A 27,555-nucleotide genomic window follows, 5' to 3' on the forward strand; every position below is an offset into this window, starting at 1 on the left:
CACAAACACACATACATTTGTCCATTTATTTTTCTTAAGGACAATTCCTAGAAGTAAGAATCATTGGGTCAAAACTGTGCACATACATAATTTTGAAATATATTGCTAGTTCACCCTCTAGAAAGTTTCTACCAACTTACACTCCCAACAACAGTATATAAGAATTCACATTTCTCCACATTCCTTCCACGTAATGACAGTTATGTCACCTACTTAGTCAACCACATGTGGCTGGATAAAATCTTGAGAAATTAACTTCGGTTCCCCACCCCTTCTGCAATCACCACGGCCACCACAGATGACCCTCTCTGTTTACTCAGAAACATACCTTGCCTCGGGGGATCTGACAGAGCCAAGTACAGGGAAAACAAAAGAGTCAAGATTTTGTTTTCTGAGTACCAAAATAGACTCCTGAAACTCACAGCAGCATTGTCATCCTGAATTCCAGCAATCTGGAATTCCACTAATTGGGCTTTTTGAGAGGGAAGAGAAAAGTTTCTTCAAGTGTCAAAAAACTAATCCTTAAAGGAATCAGGGCATAAAATGTGGCCCTAAGCAACAGACTAGAAAAAAATGACTCCTTTTCTCCATTGCCCATCCAGCCTAGAGGAGAGGGACTTTGAAGAGGAGGTTAGATGCTCGTGAATCACTAAAAGAAGCCTGGGTGCTGACCCACACCTTGGACTGGGAAAGGATAATGGAATTCTCAGATAAGTTTTTGGGAATCTGAGTATGGACGCGTTGCCACTGAAGCACGGTGACATGGAGGGTAGTAGAAGAAAGGGATTTCAGGAAGAGAGGTAACCATGTGAGAGCACTTCTCAGACACAGAGAGGTAAGGAAGAGCCCCTAAACTTCCATGTTTCCCCAGGAGGATGCAGAAGTCAGCCAAGAGGGACAGCCAGCAACCCAGAGACCAGACACGGACACAGAAATGGGAAGTGCCAGATGCCACTGGATTGACGCTGAGGATCAGTGACAGGTAAGGCAACTGCACATCCTTGACGTGAACTAAATGTACCCAAAGTGCCTAACTTAATTGTTCTGTCATCAGGCAGAAAAGGGGTTCAAGTTCAGTTTTAGAAAATTCAATGAGTTTCTGTTCTTGCACAGCTCAGTGTATTCCAGGCTGTGAAGTCAGACAAGCTAGAAATGACAGAGCCTCCTTCTACGTCTCTTCACATCAAATCGAATTCCAAGTCCTATCCATTCTACCTCCGAAACAGCTGTCAATTTCATTCCACTTTTTCCTTGCCCGTTCTTACCACCTCGCTGCCTTAGTTCAACCCTCATCACCCCTAAACTTGAGTATTCCAACAGCTTCTTGATCCATCTCCCCATCCCATTCATTTTTCCGTCCAACATACTCCATCTATCCTGCCACTAGAGTGTTATTTCTAAAGTGCAAAATTGGATTTGTCTCTTTTCTGCTTAGAAGTCCCCTCCATCCATCCAGTACCTTCAGGATAAAGTGTATTCACTTTGGCTTAACAATCTATCACCACTTCATCTCTGAAAAATTATCCCCGCCCATAACTCTGTAGTACACTCCAGCTACAACTTGACAGGTTGCTCCTGGAATATAACATATCTTTCACGTCTGTATGCCTTTGTGTGCGCTGTTCCATCAACCTGCAATATTGTTATTCAATGTAATCAACAGAGGAAGAGGATCCATAAAATTTGTACTGGGAGTCACCATGTTGTTTTCAGTATCTTAAGAAGGTTAATGAAAAGTGTAGAATTTTCTCTGATAAGAATGTAGAGACTCCCTAAGTTTTTAAAGTTTTATTTTCCTTTCAGCTACCTTACAGCAACCTGGTGTAAAAACCTGCTATATCACACTGGTTAGAAGCTGTGACTGAAGATTATGTGTGTCTTTGCCAAATAAAAATTAGGAAATCTAATTAACTGTGACTGATATAATTTTATTATTATTATTTATATAATTTTAATAATAGACTCCATAGGGTCTATTGGGGAAATATTTTTAAAAATTAGTCCTTTTTGGTGGAAAGATTGAGAACAATGGCTGAAGAAAGAGGGCAAGAGGAAGGGAGGAAGTGGAAAGAGAGGAGGGAAGGCAAGAAGCATGCTCACTGAGTGGCCGTAAAGCTTTACGTTCTTATATTAATCCCCCAAATAGAATAATTTATAAGGTAGGTATTTGTATGTTGTCCCATTTTACAAATGAGGAAACCAAACAAAGAGAGGTCGAATAGCATCTCAAAAGTCACTTGGCCAGCCAGGAGCACGAAGATGAGATTCCAACTTGGCTCCAGTTCACACAGAGTCTGTACTCTTCCTCTTACACCTGCTGTCTCTCCCTGAACTCCATTCTGCTCTAGTTGCTAACCTGGTGTCTGACCTCAAGTGAAACAGCCATATGCCTCAACAACTGCATTTTTTATATTAGCTATTTAAAGAGAGTAAGAATACACCCAAGGTGTGTTTACAGAGATACACGACAAGTGAGTGGGTACACAGGCTCTGGGGCCACGCTGCCTAGATTCAACCCCAGCTGAACCACTGACCGGCTGTGAAGCTTTGGGCACATTATTTACCCTATGTGTGCCTCAACTTCCTAATCTGTAAAACAAGGATAATGATAACGCCTTCCGCTGGGTTGGTTTGAGAATGAAACAAGAGAATGCATGTCTACTGCTTACCATAGGGTCCCAGGCACTATCTCAAAGCATTTAGCAATAGGCTCCTTAGAATCTTGATCTGTTTACATTGATCTTCCTTCAGCAAGAGTTAAATTCCCCCCAAAACAAAAAGTCATATAAAGAAAAAGATTTTCTCGAGGTAAAAAATTTAATTACTATTCATTATTAAATAAATCGTTAATATTTTCCCAATAGACCCTATGGACTGTCTTGTTAAACTTATAGAAATAATAATAATAAAATTATGTCAGTAATCATGAGATTTCCCAACTTTGATTTGGCAAATACATATGGAGTCTCCAGTCATAGCTTCTAACCAGCATGATATAGCCGTTTTCTGGAGTGAGTAAGACAGTGTAAAAAAGTTGGGAGAGTCCATCTATAAGTATCAAGTGGGGTGCTGACAGTTAAGGCTTCCTTTCTTTTCAAAGTTCAGGAACAAAAGTTAAATGATGGAGGCACGTGAAGGAAGCCCATCGTGCCCCATTGCTGCCCCTCGAGACTGTAGCAAAAGCAAGCGGCAAAGCAGTTGGCCTCTAAGCCATTTGGCCAGACCCAAAGTGGGCTGAGTTTAGAGAAGCTCCTACGAGCACCAGCAAGCAAAAATTGTTATAAGACAGCACTTTTTGAAGTTCTGGGGAAATAATTAGGCAGACTTTTAAAATGTTCTTCTTCAAATGGGATTTTCCTCTTTCTCAACTATCAGATCTTCCTTTCCCCTCCCCCTCCCTCTCTTCCTTTCCTCCTTCCTCTAGCACTTACCTGAGTTCTTCTCTGACCTCCACGGCTGTGTTCCCTGCTATGATGAACACATCATTCATGTCATCAGTCAGCATGTTGCAGGCATAGCCAATATTGATGGCAGTTTCTGATACATAATAAAGCCGACTTCAGTTAGAACATTACTTAATAACGTAAGTACCTTCTCATAAAAGTTTTGAGGCCCTTGCTCTATTTCCTTAGAGCCTACAGGCCTCCTTAACTTCAAAGGGGGCATGATCGGTGACAAAATACAAGAAGCCCAGGGAGAAATTCAAAGATTTGTTAAATCCATGGAGAAATAGCAACATCTGTGAATCCTCAGCATTCTCATCTAGTTTTTTAAAAAACTTTTTGATTCCCAAAATGAGTACTCATGAAAATACCCCAAGATCTTGTGATTAGTAAAATGTATACATTTAAAACCTTTTACCAGAAGTCTCAAATACTGCCTTTAGAGAGCTGAAATACTAAACTTAGCTATTATTCAATCTGATATAATAGACAAATTGAAAAAAAATCTCACAAAATGTTCAGTTGAACAGCAAAAATGATCTTACAAAATGTTTTAGTTCTTCCACATGCAACATTGCCATATTTGCATTAAGTGAATAGAAATTTGGAATTTGGCTATCACCTCAAAAAAAACCAGGACTGCTGCTACTAGATAACTAGAGTATTACATGATATTGACCAGTCCTTCCTCTAATTTTGTAGAAATGGAGCCTAGGATAGTTAAGTACCCCCTTTCATCTGCAATATAATCATCTGATTCTAATTTTACTGAGTCGTTAGACTTCAGCGAATTCTATAGAATCATTAGGTTTGTCCTAAGTCAAGGAAGACAATTGATAAAACCTCAGCATGTCCTTTGTAGAAACCACAGAAATGAAAGCTAAACGGTAAACTTGTGGATATTCATAACTAATTGAACAGCTGTACCCACTGATCAACATCAAACTCTAGGAAGTATAATAACACAACCACAGAGCTCGACTCTCTATGGTTTATTTTTTGTAATCAGTGATTTGAGTGAACATATAGAGAACTGATTTATCATATCTGCAAATACTCCAATGTTCTAAAAAAGTTAGATAGAATCTTAAAAACGTATGTGCCAGTTAACTGAATATTTCTGGTCCACTGATGGCCAAGCAGAAAATCATTTTTGTTTTAACCACTGCTAGCAATAGATCCAAAATGTATTGATCCCCTTTTCTTTCTTAGGAAACACAGTATTCTGAACGTAATGATTCTCTGATGACTTGGCGTATTGTCATGCCTGAAAGTGGGTCAGCTCTCCTTGTACAACTGCATGGGCAGTCCTGGAATTCAGCCAGATTGCACTGGTACAGCTGTGGTAGTTGTTAAAATACCAAAATATTTCCATACCAGCTGATAAACAGCTGCTTCCTTGAGCCTCTCCAAAGCCTACCCCTCCTCTAAGATTCCCAAACCTTCCTACCATGAAGAAACTAAAGAAGTAATGCTGAGGTCTCCAATGTCCTGCTTCAGAGCTGTGCCACTCCCTCTCCTAACCAGGAGCATACAAGCCAATAGTTCAACATTTTTAATACCATTGTTGCCTATGGGTATAACTATTATTTTTAAGAGGCAATTGAGCTGAAACTCAACTGGCCCCAGGGTATACTATAGAAGATATTTTGTTAGTTTGATAGTAAATTCTTGCAATATATGAGCTTTCCTTTTTGTATTTCAACTCTTTCCTATGCGGAGGACTGGGCAAATGTCTCCTTAATTGAGCTTTCTGGTTAATTAAAATTTTACCACAGAAATTATTGCCCCCTTGTCAAAACATCATCATCTATTTTCAAATTACCTTGTTTGTCTCCTGTTAGGACCCAGATCTTAATATTGGCTAGTGATAAGCTTGTAACCGTTTCAATAACACCCTCTTGTAACTTATCTTCTACAGCAGTGGCACCTAGTAGCTTCATTAAAAAAGAATACCTCATGTTAATGCATGCAAAAAATACCCATAACATCCACGGCTTTCAGTCACAGAGTTTAGAGGTCAAGGGACATGAATTGAAGATGGAGAGTATGATGCACTGATATAACAAGCATCCTATTATGTACAGAGGTGCGCTGGGAAGGACCCTAGAAGGAGGTTCCCTAATCAAGGCAACTGATGGGCATTCCAATTAATGCAGAGATCCTGGGAGTTAGAATTTACATGAGGGATCTGATATGCTCAGATAACATATTAGCATAACACGGGCTTCTAAGGACTTAAGAATCCCCCAGTTATATTAACATGGAAGGGTACAAAGGAGAGCCCTCGTCTCAGAGTCAGGATCACAAAAAAAGTAGAGGCATTCTCTTAAATTAACAAACCATCAGATGCCATAAACTAAAAAGTGAAGGTTCTTGTGCAATATTTCATCCAAAGATGAGCAAGGTGTGCTCCCTAGTGCCTCACAATAGCTAAGCATCCTGGCCACTAGGGCCTCAGGGAAGAGTGGTTTCTAGAATATATCACACTCTGGACAGTACAGATATCATCAGAATCTCATGGGTCTAGGATGGCTTACAGCTAGAGCCCCACTCTTCATGGCAAGTTTCCCTGCTCTAAAAAGGTGGGTTATAAAGCATGGAGGAAAAAAAAACAACAACACATAACATCAAACAAAACATGACATACCAGAGGCTGACAAAGAATAGGGAGTCTACTACCGTCTACTCTTGGGGGACTTCCAATTGCATAAGCTACTGTTAATAGAAATAATCCTCTGGCCACATATGGCAAGCTCAAAGTCAACATATAAAGCATGATTCATTGTTTGAAAGAGTAACATCTGCTGTGTGCAAGATGATTTAGCCAATGGATTATTCCCATGCTAGATCTCTAAACACATATGACCCCTTCTGTAAACACAAACCATCATGCTTCTAAACTCATACCATCAAATCCCTTTCGATTTCTTCATACAGCCCTGCTATCCGTTCATCCCTCTCATCTATGGCAGCATTTGCATCTTCAAGCATCTGATGCCACTCTTTGAAGTACTTGTCATCCAGATCTCTGTATGCGATGGCCAAGGTTCGAAGGCCTTCTCCTGCAAATTCCTGCCAGGGCAGACGGAGACTTAGGAACCATCCCAAAACAATAGTCACAGCAATAAAACAACAACGACAATAATGGGTAAGAAGTTCTGCACTCAAATTCATTTTATCTCAAGAGCACTACTTAGTCATCCTGACCTCCAACTTTCTAATCCCCTTGGAAAGGGGAGATGATATTTTTATTTTGTGTTTTGTTTGGGTTGAAACATTCAAGGGACCTAGCATTCCCCCTTAAGACTGCTGAAATGCCCTCTGAAGGGTCCTAGTTGAGAGGTGATCAATGGTGCCCATGACTTGAGATAACCACTTGAAGCAACATATTGGTTTCTAACCTATCCTCTGCCTGAAGGAAGCACTGCTGGCAATGTGAGGGACCCAGCCTGTTTCAAGGCCTATGGCCCTCGGCTTTTAGGGGAGAAGAAAGGACCCTCAGAGGAGCCATAGCTCTCAAATCAAAGGTAGGAGGCTCTCTCAAGGGGCTGCAGCATGACATCTCACCAAAGTCTTGTCACCTTCCTCCTAATAATACAGCCACGTCTAAAATTAACTCTGTCCTACTTGTGTTTATGTTTGAAATTTTCCACAATAAAATACATTTATTCAATAATAGATGAATAAATAGATGTCAGGTGATAGAAATTTAAGGATGTAAATTAAAGTTATAATAATAACTCTAGGGGAAAAGTGAGAGAGAAAGGCAGAAAAGTTTAATATAAATGTTCGCTTCTGGGAAGTAGTACTAGAAATGGAGGCTGACTTTTACTTTTCATCCTAGAACTTCTATAAATCTTTTTTTGCTATATTAAAGCCTAATTTTAATAATAAAACTGTTGAAAGTTTAAAGTGACAGTCAAGTCCAGTTAGTTTTTTAAAAAATCATTATTTTTCTAGAAACTATTTTCTATGGAGTTAGTATTTAATAATAGGTCAAATTTATCAGAGGATCATACTCTTCCTTTAGTGTCTCAGGAAGCCAACAATCTTAAATTATACCTCTAGTGCTTTATCCTTCTAACATGAAAATAAATAAATAAAAATAGGAGGCTGGTAGTTGCTAAGTGCTTCACACAGCTGCAATAGCTAGAAACATATGTTGGTTGAATGCTTGGGGAAATGCTAAAAACCTCCCACTTTGCCTAGGCCTCCGGTGGTCATTTTATGGGCCTCTACAGTGTAAGCATTTTCATAGCCATTTCTGCTCCTTTGGGCATTGCCACAGAGCATGTCTTCTCTGTTGTGTTCTGGCTTATGAGACAGACACAGGTTTGCAATCAAGCATAAATTAAACCATGACACACCCTAATTAGGTAAATGGAAAGAAAAGTCAGTGCATACTTCAGTGATGTGGTTTAGCCCAGAGAGACCATGAGAAAAATTATCCAAATTTATCTCGTAGGCAGTGGTAGCACTTTGGATATTGCAATCACATTGTACAAGCCCTCCTCCAAGACCACCACTGGGTCCCCTACTGATCTGAAAATCTAGTTACTGCCTTTCATAAGGATCTTTTGTCCTCTTAATTTGCACAAACACTTCTTTGACTTTAACTTTTTTTTTTTTAACATCTTTATTGGAGCATAATTGCTTTACAATGGTGTGTTAGTTTCTGCTGTATAACAAAGTGAATCAGCTATATGTATACATATATCCCCATATCTCCTCCCTCTTGCGTCTCCCTTGCAACCGCACTGGGCATTACAGTGCCTTTCTCTTTGTTCTGCACAGCAGTGAATCAGCTCTAAGATGACACTACAAAAGGGGACAGATGATTTAAGTTATTTAATTAGTGCATGAAACACAAGTTGAATTCTAAATGAACATTTGAACAAGGTTGTTTCCTATCATTAAACAATTCAAAAATCAATAATTAAATATAAATTTAAAACCACAGAATTTAGAAGTCAAAATGAATAAAGTGAATGAAGCGAAAGGAAGTCAAATTGATACTACCTGGAAAATAAACGTTTTGCACAGAAATATAAAAAGATCAAATTTGGCTTCCCATACTTTAGTATGAAAATCCAGGGCCTTGGTGTTTGAGCAATGGCAAAATCAAATACTTATGATTCCAATGTTGTTTTCATAAAAAAAAAAAAAAAAAATTTAAAAAGACCATGCTAGCCTTCTGGAAAAGATTAAAAGAAAATCAAGAATGCTCTATTGGAAAGACAAAAACAATAGCTATGTTTGTAACCAATATTACCAAACCATCATTCTTTAAACTTAAAGTCAGCCAGAGTTTTTTTATTTGTTTATTTGTTTGTTTAAAGATTCAGGGAATGTTTTATGTTAAATATAGGGCTTGGCAAAGAAAATGAATCCTCAATAGTTGGTTTTTTTTTTTGGAAGTTTTTAAAATTTTTTTATCTTTTTTTTAACATCTTTATTGGAGTATAATTGCTTTACAAAGTTGTGTTAGTTTCTGCTGTATAACAAAGTGAATCAGCTATACGTATGCATATATCCCCATATCCCCTCCCTCTTGCGTCTCCCTCCCACCCTCCCTATCCCACTCCTTAATAGTTTTTTAAAGGAGAGAAATCAAGGAGAAAATAAGAGTTTTGAGCAATTGCCCTTAAATTTCATATTGGGTTAAACAGAACCTCAAACAAATAGAGACCCTTGAATCTCAGGTTTAAATCAGATAATGTTCATATTAATTCATAGACTCTTACTCTTTTGCAAAAAAAAAAAAAAAAAAGCTGTGCCAAAGACCATCCCTGCTCCCTTTACAAAGCTTTTGGAAAGAAACTATGCATAATCTTAGGATGTATGCATTTGGTAACTTCAACCTAGGGAACACTAGTGAGGCATCATGATTTATGATCTGAATAAGAGAACCCTTAGAGGAGAAAGTTGGCTACAGAGATTATTTTCCCCTCACCACGTAAACACGACCCTGAACTATTCCCTGGAGGTAACCATAAGAGATTCCATTAGTACCAGACACATCGGAACCCAAGGGAAAGCAACTCTCCAGTTCCTCTTCCCTAAACCAGTCCAGTCACCCAGGTGAAACAGTCCCCAGCTGTAGGGAAGTTAGAGCAGGTTTCCCTTGGGGTCTTGAGTCTTCTCCTGGCCGGAGTTCAGGAGCCCACACTCAGTGGCTACTTCTCAGCTGCTGTGTGTTAACCCACCTGCGGTGAGACTGACCAGACTCTCAGCAGGGTAGGGGGTAGGTCCACATGCCAGTTTCTAAACATTCACTGGCACAGTTTCCTGTGGAACCGTTCTTCACATGCTTTCTATTTCAGAAGTCAGATCATTTAACTGATATTTTAAAAATAAGACCTAACCATAGGAAGCAGCCAAAGGGCCACCGTGCTGACCTTATGACAGAGGCACTTACACTGAGATGGTCTGACGTCAAAGCCGGGAGGTCTTCGTTGGATGGATGAAGTCTTTCAAACAGAATAGTGTCTGCTCCTTTGGAATAAAGCTTTATCTGTCCTTCTGGGTTTCGAACTGAAAAAAAAGTTGGGAAAGTAGATTATATTCAGTGAAATCCATCAAAACTTGACTGTCCCTGGGCTCTAGCCAGGCAAGTTGGAAATGGGCATGTTTTAGCCAGTAGTAAAATATTCAGTGCCTTTGGTTAAAAGGTCATTACCTAAGTCACCTGGCTTTACTCCTGTTTTATTAACTTAGAAATATTCCATCTACAGGAAAAAGTGTTTTCATTCTGATGTGTACAACCTTGTTATTTTCCTTGACTACCATTTCTGAAGGGCTGATACGTTTAAATTAAGCCTTCTGTATTGAGCAGAACTGAGAGCTTTTTTTTGCCTGTCTCCTAATGTGAAATTCAAGACTGACTGTAGGAATCAGCTATCAGTGTCATGCCAAATGATCTCCATATGGAATTCTAGCCATTCAAAGCCATGGTTTATGCATTAGTTCGCAGTCCTTGCTGACATATCCCTTCACCCCCCTTTACTCCTTGGAAAAGCCCTTTCATTCTTGGGTCACAATCCTGGCTTCAAGCACGCTTCACAGGGGGCTTTTGAAATTAAAGTTTCTATCTTCTTCCCACTGGAAGTCTGTATTAGTAGGGCTGTGTTTTTAACCTGCCCCCCAGGTTTGGGAATGACAGCCTCGACTAGGCGCCAATCCCTCATCTCCAATCCTCGTGCCCTCCCCTGGCTGTTGCACATATTGCTGTCAGACAAATCTTTCTTTAAGCTAATCTTTCCTTACGCCTACCTTTGCAGGCTTGGTTTTACAGCTTGGCAGATACCAGACACCTAATTATTTATTGAATGAATGAATGGATGAATGAATGAATGACATAGCAATGTATTTCTCCCCTACTATTTCTGAAGGGCTGATATCATCTAGGACAACTGCCTGTGTCACAACTTCATGGTCTGAACACTGACCCTCACAAGCTTCATCGAGTCAAAGATTGTTACATGCTTTCCACTCAATTATACCTTTTCTCTAAAAATAGAATGCCTCAAAACAGATGAACATAAATATTGACTACTATTAGTTTAAGAGGATACAAAGTTTAGAGCTTGATTTAAAGGAATATAGATACAATAGTACAATAAATTACTTTTCCCTCTAATCTTTTCTTTAATTGAAGTATAGTCGACATACAACATTATGTGTTACAGGGGTACAATATAGTGATTCACAATTTTTACAGGATATACTCCACTTATAGTTATTATACAATATTGACCTTATTCCCTGTGCTGTACAATATATGCTTGTAGCTTATTTTATGCATAATAGTTTGTGTCTCTTAATCCCCACCCTTAAATTTCCCCTCCCCCCTTTCCTCTCCCCACTGGTAACCACTAGTTTATTCTCTATATCTGTGAGTCTGCTTCTTTTTTGTTATGTTCACTAGTTTGTTGTATTTTTAAGATTCCACATATGAGTGATATCATACAGTATTTGTCTTTCTCTGTCTGACTTATTTCATTTAGCATAATACCTTCTAAGTACATCCATGTGGTTGCAAATGGCAAAATTTAATTCTTTTTTATGGCTGAGCAGTATTCCATTGTATATACCACAAGATATATACCACATCTTCTTTATCCATTCATTTGTTGATGGACACTTAGGTTGTTGCTTCCTCTAATCTTTTTTTTTTAACATCTTTATTGGAGTATAATTGCTTTACAATGGTGTGTCAGTTTCTGCTTTATAACAAAGTGAATCAGCTATACATATACATATGTTCCCATATCTCTTCCCTCTTGTATCTCCCTCCCACCCTCCTATCCCACCGTTCTAGGTGGTCACAAAGCACTGAGCTGATCTCCCTGTGCTATGCAGCTGCTTCCCACTAGCTATCTATTTTACATTTGGTAGTGTATATATGTCCATGCCACTCTCTCACTTCTTCCCAGCTTACCCTTCCCACTCCCAGTGTCCTCAAGTCCATAGTCCATTCTTTACGTCCGTGTCTTTATTCCTGTCTTGCCCATAGGTTCTTCAGAACCATTTTTTTTTTTAGATTCCATATATATGTGTTAGCATATGGTATTTGTTTTTCTCTTTCTGACTTACTTCACTCTGTATGACAGACTCTTAAGTACATCCACCTCACTACAAATAACTCAATTTTGTTTTTTTTATGGCTGAGTAATATTCCATTGTATATATGTGCCACATCTTCTTTATCCATTCATCTGTTGATGGACCCTTAGGTTGCTTCCATGTCCTGGCTATTGCAAATAGAGCTGCAATGAATATTGTGGTACATGACTCTTTGAATTATGATTATCTCGCTTCCTCTAATCTTTAATGACCTTTAGTCAACACTTAATCTAATCGAATTTCCTCCTAGCTTGAATAGATGTAATGCACCCTGGAAAATTTTTTTTTTTTTTTTCGGCATTTAAAGTGTACAATCTATTCATTTAAAAGAAATCATTTAAGTGGTAAAAAAAAATGGTACCCATTCTCACAGTTTTGTATATCTAGGATAAATTATTATCCACAAAAATATGTTACAAATATTCACTCAAAAAGAAAGAGAAAATTTGGATTAACCCATTTTAGTATACAAATTTAATATCAAAGTCTCTATCTAAAATTGATTTGAATAAGTTCTGTTAGCTACTTCTAGGTTCTTTGTGATGTAAAATCTTTTAAAGCATAAAAATCAGCCTTTCTACATTATTCCATTAGACATACATAGAAGTTAAAAGAAATGAGAAGACAGAACAATCAACCAGGAAGGTGAATTTACTGAGAAACAGTCATTCTTTCTCCCTCCTCCCTTTCTTTTCCTCCTTTTCCAGGTCTCTTTCGGTTCCAATCAAGAGAAATCTTGAGAGTTCTGAGAATATTACTTTGAGGGCTTCAAATCACCATACCTACATCCTCTGCCACAACTACACACACAGGAACAAAAATAAACCTCTGCTATCTACTCATGTAGGAGGGATTCATGCAAAATAAACTCGTACATGGAGACCAACAGATGAGTTTTCTATCTGTTCTTTATAATGTCCTTCCATTATAGTAAATCCCACACATTATGAGGCAGAAGTGGTTATGTGAGCTTTTCCTTGAAGTCAAAAAACTTGCATTCATTTCAAGTACCTGGTGGTCATAGGGTACAGCCAGGGAAGGTGCCATCCCCCATTGGGGGGGGGGGCGGTTGGTAGCGGTGAATGGGCTCCCGCAACCATGCACCTCCTGATGTACAGATTCTGGAGAAACAAAGGGCGGTCACACCACAGTCAGCCTGTCAGGCTGTCAGGCCACTGGGCAACCCAACCAGCCTGGAAGTGCCCCATCAGTTGCTGAAAGCAAAACTCTGTCCCCCCTCTGAAGCCAGGCAATTTGGGCCAGAGAGTCAGAGGAGACCGGTAATCAACTCCTCCTCTCTGCTCATCTCCTTGGGGTTACAGCAACCCCATCTCCAAACCCAAATCTGACCCTGGAGTGCCAAACTGGGAGTGGCAGGTGGGCTCTGCCGGTGCTTCAGCGCCCTCTGGAGGTTGTCTGCTCTAATGGCAACTCTCAGCCCTTCCTCCTCCTCCTTCCCTAGCCCTGGGGGCTGCCTTGGCCTCCCGCAGCTGCTGGCCTGATTTCATTCTTCTTTTTTCTCCAATTACAATGAAGTGTCTTACAGAGGTCTGGAATCTCTTGAAGAAGGAAGATCTTTTAGTCAATACACCTTAACCATGAGAAGTTGGTTTCAAGAATGAACCTGAAATACTGTATTTTTCTCCTGATGATTCCAAGGAGAGACATCTCAAGTGTCTAAATCATAAGAAAAACCAAGTCATAAATATGATATTCTGATTTTTTTTTTAATCAGTCATCAATTTTATACACATCAGTGTGTACATGTCAATCCCAATCGCCCAATTCAGCACACCACCATCCCCACCCCACCGCAGTTTTCCCCCCTTGGTGTCCATACGTTTGTTCTCTACATCTGTGTCTCAACTTCTGCCCTGCAAACCGGTTCGTCTGTACCATTTTTCTAGGTTCCACATACATGCATTAATATACGATATTTGTTTTTCTCTTTCTGACTTACTTCACTCTGTATGACAGTCTCTAGATCCATCCACGTCTCAACAAATGACTCAATTTCGTTCCTTTTTATGGCTGAGTAATATTCAATTGTATATTTTTTTATTAGGATTTTTATTAGGATTTGTCTAGGGCTTGTCTTATCTTCTAAGACCCGTAGTCAACTTTTATAATTTCCAGAACATCTAATCCTAGGAAAGTCTGTCTCTTTCTTTTCTTATACAACAATCCAATTTAATAATTTCCCCCATATTTTCTCCCTTCCATTACCAGAGCTATAAAGGCAAAGTGTATATATCCCACATTTGCCAGTATGACTTCTCTATGACTGTTTATTTCTTATAGTCCAAGGTAGGATATCGGTTCTCAAACTTTTTGGTCTCAGAACCCCTTTACACTCTTAAAACTTCATGAGGACTCCATATAGGTTCTACCTATCAATATTTACCGCATTAGAAATTAAAACTGAGAAATTTTATTGTATCAATAGTCTTAAGACACTAATTGTAATATTACCAAAAGAATAATTATTATAATAACAATAAACCGATTATATATTTACATAAATAACAATTCTATGAAAAATAACTATATTTTCGAAAACCAAAACACTTAGTTTGGGGAGGGGCATTGTTTCATATAGTTACAGATAACTTTATTTATTTATTTTTTTGGCCATGCCACATGGCATGTGGGATCTTAGTTCCCAGACCAGGGATTGAACCCACACCCCCTGCTTTACAAGTGTGGAGTCTTAACCACTGGACCACCAGGGAAGTCCCTTACAGATCTCTTTAATGTCTGGCTTAATAGAAGACAGTTGGATTCTCATATCTTCTTTTGCATTCAATCTGTTATATTATCACATGTCATATGGCTTTTGTAAACCTCCACAATATACTCATTAGAAAAAAAGTTGAAAGACAAGTAACATTAGTATTATTATGAAAATATTTTTGTCCTTGTGCAGCCTCTGAAAAACTATCAAGTTTTCCTAGGGTTCCCCAGACCACTCATTGAGAACCACTGGTCTAGGGAAATCACAGACTGATCTTGATTTGTGCAAATCCCTCACCATCTCTTTGTCTCAGTTTCTACTTGTGAAAAGGAGATGTTTAAACAACCTAACTTCTAAGGTCTTTCTAGCTCTACAATTTTCTGATTTAATAAAGATTTTCCATATCTGATGCCTTCTCTTAACCCAGCATTAGCCCCTTTAAATTTTGAGTTTATGTAAACCCAATTTCATGGAATCCTGTTTAATTTTACTCACTAAACATTTCCTTTAGCAGCTCAGCAAGTTTTATATCCCTTTTCATTCAAGGCTTATAGTTACTTCTGCTAGGAAATCTCTAGGCTAATAAAATCTCAGTCATTTCAGAAGTTAACTTTTAAAAATAAATTAAAAATAACATAGCAGTTTTAAATGTTCAAGATAACATGTGGGCAGAGCCTGGACAAAGGTCATACATTTTTAGTTATAGAATCTGCTTCCATTGCCTGTCCTTTAAATACTGGTGTTCTTCAGAGATTTACCCAGGATTGACTTCTCCTCCCATCCTTCACACTCTCATTGGGCAGTCACATTCTTTTTATGGCTTCAGTTTTCATCGACAGGATGATTGCTCTCAAATGTGTATCTCCTGCCTAAATCCATTTCCAGCACTCCCTCTGCCTGTACATGCAACTACCAACTGGACATCTCCTCTTAGATGTGCCCAAGCACATCAAACTCAAACTGGACACGTTATCTATCACCAATGACTAGTTACTCCTCCTATGTCTCCAGTCCTAATAACCAGCTTCAGGACTTCCCTGGTGGTCCAGTGGTTACGACTTCACCTTCCAATACAGGGGGTGTGAGTTTGATCCCTGGTCAGGGAGCTAAGATCCCACATGCCTCGTGGCCATAAAAAAAACCAAAACATAAAACAGAAGTAATATTGAAATAATTTCAATAAAGACTTTAAAAATGGTCCACATTAAAAAAAAAAAAAAAAAAAAGTCTTTAAAACAAAATAATAACCAGCTTCAGCATTCACTCAGTCTCCCAAATCAGGTATCTGGCCATCACTCAAAGCTCCTCCCCCTTCACCACCCATACATCCAATCGAAGCCAAGAACTTCTCTCTGACACCTTCTCTCTTGCCTAGATTATCACATTAACCTAAATGGTTTTACTCGTTCCCTCAAACTCGTCTGCAATACAGCCAGAGTCATCTTCACACTACCGCTTAGAATCCCGCAATAGCTTCCTTCTGCCCTTAGATCAAGTTTGGACTCTTTAACATGTCATAAACAGGAATCATCAGGCCCCTTTTTAGCCTATTTCCTATCCTGCTTCACCATTTTCTCCTGGATGCAACCACAAAATACATTTTTCAATTTCACATTCTCCTTTAGCTTCAAGTTCCTGGAACATGGTAGGCACTGAATAAATATTTGCTTGATTGAGTTGAATTATGATTATGCAAAATTCGTTGAAAGCAGCAGCTATGCCTTTGTGATACAAAGGAAAGAAAAAAGTCAGAAATGGTTCCAGGTTTATGCTGTAAGGGTAAATACAATAGCAACACTGTGAAGGGTGATGAATAATTCTACTCTGTTATATCTCAGTTGGGTGGCTGTTCATACATCCACATAGAGAGAAATGCCTGTCATATGTCAGTGTGATTTGTACTTTGATAATCCTTAAAAGGTTTAGAGTTAAGAAACCTTTATCTAAAGATCTTGTAAGGGCTTTACAAGGAGCTATTGTAATCTATTCTTCTTTAATAATTATCTGCCACTTGCCCCTATTAATAACTATCTTTGAATTTTATCTCTGTATTTTTATTTACATAATTAGTAGCATTAATCCTTCTAAAACTACATACTGAGATTTACATGCTTATCAATATAGTATGTTCTATACCTTCTGACAAAATTCTTTATAGAAATCTATTTTTATTTAGATACCTCTGGATTAAATCAGGGCTGTTGCCCCAGAATGAAAGTACCCCTGGTACTTAAACTACACATTCATGATTCAATGAATGACTGTCAAAAAAAAAAAAAACCTTGAAGAAGGAGGAGAAGACCTAAGAGGGGGAGGAGGAGAAAGAGAAGCAGCTGCAGCAGCAACAACAAATGTCTGAGCCTTCAGGTCGGGGTGTTGCCCAACCAAGCCCCGTGACAATCATGAGGCTAACATTGTTTTTCACCTTGTTATCAAACAGAGACTTGTCTACCCTCGTGGAGTCTCTCTTTCAAATTCCTCCTGATTAAAAAACAAACAGAAATGAAATAAAGCCCCAAGCCTCCATGTATTCTGTGGTGGAACATTACCTTTCTTCATATGGGATCCATTAAGGCAAACATCTGATGTTTGTGGTTAGGCTGTGATTTCCCCATAGCCTGTAATGGTGACCAACACTGGGGAAAAGCTAAAAGTTTCCCTGTGTAGCAATCTTAGGTTTTGTCAACACCCTCAGAGCAAAGAGAAACCAGTTCTGGGCCAACCCAACATCAATAACACTTGCCCTGAAGCTGTAAATAGAAGATAGTTCCTGCTGATACAACATTAGGCCAACACCCAGAGCAGCATGTGTGCTCATCAGTAACACTGATAGTGACTGCCTACAGCCTGTTGTCAAAAAAAATAAAAATAAACATCCTCAGATGATGTTTCTTTCCTGCTGAGAGCAATCGCCCAGAGCTAGTTTCTAGTAGTTAGAGACCAAAAGCCCTGCTATTACATATACACACATGTTTTTCAGAGTAAAAACTGATTTAATATGATGATCAGGATATTCATAAGTTACAAGGTGTTGGGTTAAATGTTATTTAATGAACATTCGTAGAGAACCCACTGTGTGCTAAGCTCTGTGCTTGGCCCTGAGTAATTTACAAAGACTATGGCGCAGCTCCTGCCTTCAGGTAGCACCGCTCTAATAACAGAAAATCGTGAGCATCCCGGGATTGGCATCACACTGGTGCTATGAACAAGGTGCTCTGGGGAACAAAGGAGAATGCGGTTATTCGGAGGGTAGGAAAAGAATTGAGAGAACAGGTGATACCTGAATCAGACATTACCAGATGAGTATGAGTTTTCCAAGAAGAGAAGAGGAGAAAAGGAGAGGTCTAGGCTGAGGAAATAGTACATGCAAACGGTGTGAAAGTGCACAATGCATGCCAGGAATGGTGAGGTCTAGTGAGGCTGGAGCACATAGTTTCAGGAAGTGGAAGAAAAGCAGCTTGAGGTCAGATTGCAAACAATCTTGAATGTCATGCTAAGGACATCCTTTAAGTTCTAGGAAACCAGCAAGATTTTTTAAGTTGGTGATGGCAAAATCAGGCCAACGTTTTAAAAAGAATACCCTGTTGTCAGCACAGAGGATTCTTTTAAGGGGAAATAGGTTTAAAGATATTGCAATAGTACAAGCAAGCAGTGATGAGAGCCTTAACTAAGGCAGTGGCACTGGGAATTAAGAGAAAAGGACAGTAGGCTTTTATGATAAAAACGGGGTTTTGAGGCTATTGTTAGAAAGATTACTCTGTTGCCTTGAGGAGGAGAGACTTAGAAACAGGATGACTACTGAGGATCCTATAGACAAGGCAAGAGATGCTGAAGCCTGAATGAAGAGAGTAGCAGAGTATCTCAGGGGAAAATAATGAGTAGTATTTGAGGATCTCCTTGTCCAGGGCAATGGTCCCCAGACTGGTTCTCTGCCCAGCAGCATCTACATCAGCAATACCTGGGAGCCTGTTAGACATGCAAACTTTTAGGCCCCACCTCAGGCCTACTGAATCAGAAACTCTAGGGCCTAGGCCCAGCAATTTGCATTTTAACAAGCCCTCCTGGTGGTTCTGATGGGAGCTGAAGTTTCAGAACCACTAGCCTAAGGGGCACAAAGGAGATGGAAGTATCAAAAGCAAGTGAGCTACAATAGGGATTAAGAGGCTAGATGTTGGAGAAAGATGTTCAAATATTTGAAACCTGGGTTCAGATATTTCCTCTGCATCTTACTGGACTTGTAACAAGTTGTGTGACAATCTTGGGCAGGATACTTAAAATCTTTGAGCCTTAACTGCCTCATCTCCTGATTGGGGGTAATACACTATTGCAAGAATTTAATAAAATAATTCATTGTAAAGTGTTCAGTGCACTCACACAGGCATATAGCAAAAGGTAGTTAACAATTTTAATAAGAACATACATAAAGAGCAATAGTGTGAGAAAGAAAGTTCTATATTAGACATACAAAATTTGAGGTAACTGTAGTACAACCCAGTGGCAGAATCCAGGAGAAGGCTGAAAGAGTGTGTGGAGACCTCAGAGAGAGATTGAAACTGAAGAACAATATGGGAAGGACACAGAATATAGGCAATAGCTACCACCATGTGAGTGGTCAAGATTATCCAAGGAGAGCACAGGAAGTGAGAAGAGAAAAGGACACCAACACTGAAGAGTGGGACAAAGAATAGTCAGCTTGAAAAGGAGCTTGAGAACAAAAACACAGGACAAGAGGAGAATCAGGAGCCAGCGAGCTCACAGAGGCCAAAAAAGGAGTGTCGAGAGAAGAAGGTCAACAGTCCCGAATATCACTAAGTTCAAAAAGATAGAGAGATGACAGTAGAAGATAGATGTTAGATAGATAGATAGATAGACAGAAAGAAAAAAGGAAGGAAGGGGGAGAGAGAGAGAGAGAAGGAAGGAAGGAAGGAAGGAAAGAAAGAAAGAAAGAAAGAAAGAAAGAAAGGAAGGAAGGAAGGAAGAAGGAAGGAAGGAAGGGAGGAAGGAAGGAAGAAAGAAAGAAAGAAAGAAAGAAAAAGAAAAAAGAAAGAAAGAAAGAAAAATGAGAAAGAAAGGAAGGGAGAGAAGGAGGGAGAGAGGGAGGGAGAGACGGAGGGAGAGAAAGAAAGAAAGAAAGAAAGAGAGAGGGAGGTAGAGAAAGAAAGAGAGAGGGAGGCAGAGAAAGAAGGAGAGAGAGGGAGGCAGAGAAAGAAGGAAAGAGAGAAGGAAGGAAAGAAAGAAAGAAAGAAAGGAAGGAAGGAAGGAAGGAAGAAAAGAAAGGGAGAGAGAGGAAAAGAAAGAAAGAGAGAGAGAAAGAAAAAGGAAAGAAAGAAAGAAAAAGAAAGAGAGAGAGAAAGAAAGAGAGGGGGAGGGCTATTGCATTGGGCAGTTATGAGGTGATTGCAAACTTCTGAGAAGGCATTTCTTTTTTAACAGTGGAAGCAGAAGACTGACCCTAATAGGCTGAAAAGAGAAATCAAGGTAAGGATCAAAAACTGACCTTGAAAAATTAAGTTGTGATGGAAAGAAGAAAAATGGGGTGGCAAAATCAGTGGAGGTCAGAACATGAACAATAATCTTTAAGGAAACAGGATGATGACAGAGTTGCAGGCTGAAGGAAGGAGCCAGTGACAAAGAATAAGGAGCAAGCAGGGAAGGAAAAGGGATGGGAACAGGTAGAATCTTCAGCATTGAAAAGGAGCAAGAGGAATTTTTCTCTGAATCAGGAAAAAGACTGAGTAAAGTTATAGCTTGGGGATGAAGGAGGAAGATGGGGAAAAGGGTAAGGTGATAGTGTGCATCTCTGAGGGCCTCTTTTTTTAGAGAAATAGCAGGTGAATTTAGCTTCCAAGAGTAAAGGAGATTCATGGCAAGGTTGAGGACTTGAGGAAAGGGCAAAGATTTAGAACAGCTGTTATAAGGACTGGAAAAAGGAGCAAAATAAGAATGAGAGGGACATTGATGCAGCACTGAGGGTTAGCACTGACTTAGGAAAGCATGGATTCATTGTGGTGCTAAATTCAGTAATGGGTGATCATCTCCAGCAATGCAAGTGAACAGAGTCAATGGATAATAATGAGAAGACTGATGATGATTTTCACAAAACAACAATATCAACAATAACTGGCATTCCTGAGCCAGTGCTGTGTAGTGAATGACCTTCCTTCATAGTCAGACCTCCTAGGTTTAAATCCTAGCTATTCTGTATCAAGCTATGTGACCTCGGGAAAGTTACTCAACCTCTCTGTTTCAGTTCTGTTATCTTTAAAATGGGCATAAAAATAATAGTACCTACTTTGTAGGGTTGTTGTGACAATTAAATCAGTTCATTCATGTATAGCACTTAGACCAGTACTGGACACACCATAAGCCCTTGTTACATGTTAGTTATAATCACCACTACTGAGTTGAGGCTAAGTTGAGGATAACAGAAGTTCAAAGGTTAATAAATATCACAACTCTCAGCACATAACCAAGAGTAAAGTCATCCTTGAGAAGTTTCCATATAACCATAGTACTATCAAGAGATCAAAAATACTCTCAGCCACCAACCATACCTATGACAGACATCCTTTTTCTGAAATTGTTGAAATCCAAAAAGGCAAGCAATTGATAAGTAACTAGTGTTCCCAATTCTTCTATTGTTATTGTCTCTGGGGTCCGAGACTTAAAAATGAACCCCAAATTTTTTGCAGCAGTCACTAGGGCCCCTTCATCAGGTGATTGAACTTGGTAAATCAGCTCTCCTAAAAGGAAAAGAAACAGGTGGATTAAGTAACAACAAAAAAAGGAAAAGAAACAAAGGTATTAATACTGAGAATAATAACATTCATAGAACACCAATGCCAATTCCAACTCATTCTATAACACCCAACCCAAGTGTCAGCTCTAGAAATCAGACCTTTTCCACTCACCAACCAGGTGACCAGGTGCCTGTGCTGTGGATCCGCAGGACACCATGTATACCACCGCTGGAGCCCTTGTCATCTTACAGGAAAAGGCTCATTCCTGAGCCTGCCTCCCTACTATGCTGAAAGTTTCTTAAGGCAGAGACCACACCTTTGTATTTTCAGTGACTAGAAATGTGCTATGAAAGTTTCACATACTAAAACACTTAATATATATTAACGCACATAATCCTCATGGCAATGAGGTAGGGATTATTAAAATTATTACAGGCATACCTCGGAGATATTGCAGATTTGGTTCCAGACCACTGCAATAAAGCAAATATCACAATAAAGCGAGTCACATGAATTTTTTGGTTCCTCAGTGCATATAAAAGTTACATTAACATTATACAGTAGTCTATTGTATGTGCAATAGCATTATATATAAGAATGTACATACTTAATTAAAAAATACTTTACTGTGAGAAAATGTTAATCATCATCTGAGCCTTCAGTGAGTCATAACCTTTTTGCAATAGTAACATCAAAGATCACTGATCACCATGATCACCATGACAAATAAAATAATAATGAAAAGGTTTAAAATATTGTAAGAATTACCAAAATGTGACATAGTGACACAAAGTGAGCAAATGCTGTTGGAAAAATGGTGCCAACAGACTTGCTTGATGCAAGGTTGCCACAAACCTTCAATTTGTAGAGAACACAGTATATGTGAAGGCAATAAAATGAGGTATGACTGTATTTCCATTTTATACTGGTGAAAACTATGACTGAAAATAGTATGTGATTTTTGCAAGATCACACAGCCAGAGTGACAGAGCAGACATTCCAAATTCCTCTTCAGTCTGCTACTAATGACCATTTTATGAGAATGCATACAAGAAATCCCTTGAAATGTAAGGAATCAAACCAGGATGTTAATGATTGGTATCCGGTATTGTGTATGTGTTGGAGTGAGGGTGAGAGGGGAGAAGAGAGGAAAAGAATGAAGTGGGGGGGGGGGGGGGTGGAAACATAAAAATACACTTTAAAACCAGCATCAATAAAGTAAGCCTTTCTATATAAAATTGTACTACCTTTGTATGTAAAAATAGATTAGAGAAAGTAGGCAGAGCTAGATCCATATTTACTGATTTATAGTAATATACAAGATAAATTGTTCAGAAAACTAGTTGCATATTAATCTATATATTATGATTCCTTTTTGTTAAAAACAAACCACCGGGCTTCCCTGGTGGCGCAGTGGTTGAGAATCTGCCTGCCAATGCAGGGGACACGGGTTCGAGCCCTGGTCTGGGAAGATCCCACATGCCGCGGAGCGACTAAACCCGTGAGCCACAATTGCTGAGCCTGTGCGTCTGGAGCCTGTGCTCTGCAACGGGAGAGGCCACGATAGTGAGAGGCCCGTGCACCGCGATGAAGAGTGGCCCCCACTTGTCGCAACTAGAGAAAGCCCTCACACAGAAACGAAGACCCAACACAGCCATAAATAAATAAATAAATAAATAAATAAAATTAAAAAAAAAAAAACAAACCACCTACACATCTACATATATTCATATATAGACAAGCAAATAGAAAGTGTGAAAGTATGCACACCAAATGTTAACATTGGTTACCCCTGTAGAGGTGGAATTAAAATTCAGGGAAGAAATTATTAGCTCTGCCTTTATAAATCTTTGTATTGTATGGTTTCACTTGCTACAATAGGCATAAATTAATTTTTGAAATTCCAAAAAGAAAAAAAATTAAAGCAATTTCTTGATCTACCCACGAAATGATATGATAACTCCCACTTCTGGCAGCACTGTGGAGTAGGTGCCAGGATCAACCTCCCCTGTTGCAAAGAGCTACATATTCCACAAAGACAAAACATTTAAATATTTTTGAATGCACCCAGGACTGGCTAGAAAGCAGTCATTGTTCAGGTCAAAGACTGAAAAAAAAATGGGATAAAGGCAGGGCATTTTCTAAACCAAGAGAACTTGCTCATTTGTTTCCAGTCTCTCAAGGCTTTGGTTAGAAAAGACACAGGCCAGGGAAAGAAGTCTAATGGGAGACCACCTCTTAAAATTGAGCCCCCAGAAAGGATACTCTCTTAGTATAAAGGTAAACTGAAAATCAGTGCCCCCTTTAAGAGTCATGTACGACAATGTTCATTGCAGCTCTATTTACAATAGCCAGGACATGGAAGCAACCTAAGTGTCCATCAACAGATGAATGGATAAAGAAGATGTGGCACATATATACAATGGAATATTACTCAGCCATAATAAGAAACAAAACTGAGTTATTTGTAGTGAGGTGGATGGACCTAGAGTCTGTCATACAGAGTGAAGTAAGTCAGAAAGAGAAAAACAAATACCGTATGCTAACACATACATATGGAATCTTAAAAAAAAAAAAAAAATGGCTCTGAAGAACCTAGCGGCAGGACAGGAATAAAGACGCAGACGTAGAGAATGGACTTGAGGACACGGGGAGGGGAAAGGGTAAGCTGGGACAAAGTGAGAGAGTGGCATGGACTTATATATACGACCAAATGTAAAATAGATAGCTAGTGGGAAGCAGCCACATAGCATAGGGAGATCAGCTTGGTGCTTTGTGACCACCTAGAGGGGTGGGATAGGGAGGGTGGGAGGGAGACGCAAGAGGGAGCGGATATGGGGATATATATACGTATATGTATAGCTGATTCACTTTGTTATAAAGTAGAAACTAACACACCGTTGTAAAGCAATTATACGCCAATAAAGATGTTAAAAAAAAAAGAAGAAGAATGAATATTGTCAGTAAACTAGAAATTTGAGAAATGTCTGAAAGATAAAAAGTAGATTTGATAAATGAAGAAATAAGAAAGGAGAAAAACACAGCTCAAAGCATTTGAAAAAGAAAATTAATACAGAGGTAAGAGCAACCCCCAAAGAGTCTCCAAATCAGAATCAACAAATGAGAAAAGCAGAAGTGGTCTTGGAAGCACCATGAATAAAATTATTTGAAGAATTCCATTCAGCTCTCCCAGACCATTTGGGCTCCTCCTCCTGCCAGCTTACTCCGAACAGCAGGCTGCAGTGACATTTGCCCCAGGATGAAACCTTGAAAATGTTCTTCTACACAAAGTACACAATCCACCTAAAGAAACTTTTAAGATTTGAATGCTGGGGCTGGAGACCAAAGCTGAAAACAGCCAGAAGTAGCTTTAGAATTCCACAAGGATAAGAGAAATAAATTAATGAGAGAAAGGAACTCCATGACTCTGATATTTTCTTCCAGCCCAGATCTTAAGTGTAACTTTGTCTCAAATTAGGGTTCTGGCACAGATTCCTAGCACTAGATCTGAAAAAGTAAGATAGCTAAACCGAGGTATCATATGAATTCCAGGAGAGGGGAACCCCATACCCAGAAGACGATCTACGTATTGTGCCTCTCCCCCACAATCTTGGGAGACAGGCCACTGTAATCAGAACCTACATTCACCAAGAGGCAAACAAGGATTCTCAAACACAAGTAGGAACAGGCAACCACAAACCATCAAACATTTGAGAACGACATGAAAGTTAGACACAGAACTCAAAAAACAACATTCCATAAAATGAAACATAATAGAGGAAACAAAAGAAGATTTCAAATTAAGAATAATTAATATCCTCAGAGATCTAAGAAAATATCATGATATTGAAATAAAAACAGATAGCTATTAAAATAAAATAGAGCTTTAAAAATGAAATAAACTCAAAGGCAGAGATAAAAGAAATTTACTTGAAGGCATTGTGCTATCCTCAGATAAAAATATAATAAATCATTATTGGCATTATTATTATAAATATCAGTTTAAGTTATAAATATAATTATGTGAATCCTCACAGCAATTAAAATCAGAGGAATGAGTTAGTCCATCATCATCAAGGACAAAACTATGGCTTGAATGCAGTCCCAACAAAGAAAAAAAGAAGAAAAATATATATAGAGAGAAAGAAAACGTATATTCAAATGTACATATGCATATACACACATACATATATATATCACACACATACATATATACAGTCTGCAGACTATATATATTTCACTTTTGAGTTGAAATTACTTGAGTGGTAATTTTCACCCAACAGGTGATAGTAGAAAGAAATAAAACTTGTAAATGGAATAGACTGGGCCCAAATGGAGCGAGAAGCCAAATCACCATCCATTGTCCACCTGCCTCATTGCTTCAATATTAAAGCGGCCCAGCTGATTTTGTTCTCTTCTGTGAACCCTGAGCTCTGAACAACCATCCTGGTAGTGTGGAACTTGTTCATAATGGGGACTAAACACAAGTATTCTATCAGTGTAAATCTGTCCCATTACTGGGAAAATTCATTCTAAGCATACGCCTGATGGCTATCTGCATCTATTAGATGTGCATGTTAATAGCGAAAGCTAAGTGGCTCAAGAGTGTTTCTCTGATTGTCCTGCCTACCAGGAAGCTCACAGTCAAATACGGTGCTCAATCATAAAAAATATTTCATCCCCTTTAACTGGCATATCTAGGCCCTCATCTTTTTGTTGTTCCTATTTCTTTTCTTTTTCTTTTCCTTTAAGTCTCTCCATATCTTTTGGAAGACATTCAGGATATAAATAAATACAAAGAAAAGTTAGTGATAGGTAAACCCCTCATGCAATGCTATATTCTGAATTAGAAAATCCTTCCAATTCCAAACATTCTTAATAAAAATATCAATACTGATTTAAAAAACAAGGCTCACTACTCAGACACACTTTGTACTTACCTGCACTATTTTCCTCTGACATTACGGTGTGGCAGAGTGCAAGTAACCTAAGGAATTCATGCACTTTGGGATCACCCATTTTAATGGATTCCATCAGATGGTGGTCAAAAAATTGAAATGTTCTCTCTGCTTGGGGGTTGACTGAGAAACCCACAGCCTCTTTTTTCTGTAGAAGAACAACAACAACAACGAAACTGTAGACTTCATTCCAACAACAATCTTTTAAAATTCAAAAACACTTCCTCTAAGTATTTTTAGTGCTTGTATGATTTTTCAGCCTCAAAAGCCTGGCACTAAAATGGCTTTCTGTTTCCTCATTACCGTTAAATATTATCTTCTCATTTCAGAGCTATGTAAACTTTCATCACCAGAGCAGTAAACCTTCCAAAAGCATATGGGGAAGAAAAATATCCAATGGATGTACAGATTCTCAAATGTTTACTTCAACTCCAAAATACAAAGAAACCCTGAAAACTGAAAGTTTTTTTCAAAACTTACTTGATGGCAAAACCTGACCTGACTTGAACTCATTTTGGCAGCAATATCTGACCTGGAATGGTATGTGCCTAATTATAGACTTTTAAAAGTCTACTTAGTGTGAATTAATATTTTCTGTTATAAAAATATTAATGTGTTTGATTACAGAGTACTTTCTCTGATCTCACTAGAGTTACTGCATAATATAATGACAGAATGAAAATCAGGATCTTGAGATATTTGTACTCACGTGTTCATTGCAGCATTATTCACAATAGCCAAGAGGTAGAAACAACATAAATGTCCATCAACAGATAAATAAAGAATATGTGGTTATATATATAAAATGGAATATTATTCAGCCATTAAAAAAAGAAATCCTGTCTTTATGCTATGACATGAATGAACCTTGAGGGCATTATGCTAAGTGAAATAAACCACTGACAAAAGAACAAATATTGCATGATTCCATTTATATGAGGTATCTAAAGTAGGAAAATTCACAGAAACTGCGTGTAGAATGGTAGTTTCCAGGAATTAGAAGAATGGGGAAGTGGGGAATCGCAGTTCAATGAGAATTACAGAGTTTCAGA

At 38.7% G+C, this 27,555-nt stretch overlaps 1 protein-coding gene across 7 annotated transcripts in view; it reads right to left on the bottom strand.

The window, feature by feature from the left end:
* Positions 1-27,555, bottom strand: part of ATP8B4 (ATPase phospholipid transporting 8B4 (putative)) — a 324,241-nt gene that overhangs the window by 53,114 nt on the left and 243,572 nt on the right. For all 7 annotated transcript variants that reach the window (XM_082387909.1, XM_082387911.1, XM_082387910.1 and 4 more), the window contains 6 exons: positions 26,486-26,651; positions 21,360-21,548; positions 9,865-9,980; positions 6,354-6,518; positions 5,269-5,380; positions 3,432-3,537 (listed from right to left, as the gene is read on the bottom strand). In XM_082387909.1, coding sequence (XP_082244035.1) covers positions 3,432-3,537; positions 5,269-5,380; positions 6,354-6,518; positions 9,865-9,980; positions 21,360-21,548; positions 26,486-26,651 — 854 coding nt within the window. The remainder of the gene's footprint in view (positions 1-3,431; positions 3,538-5,268; positions 5,381-6,353; positions 6,519-9,864; positions 9,981-21,359; positions 21,549-26,485; positions 26,652-27,555) is intronic.

This window comes from Balaenoptera borealis (assembly GCF_965194805.1).
Source record: "Balaenoptera borealis genome assembly, chromosome: 3".
Classification (NCBI taxonomy): Eukaryota; Metazoa; Chordata; class Mammalia; order Artiodactyla; family Balaenopteridae; genus Balaenoptera; species Balaenoptera borealis.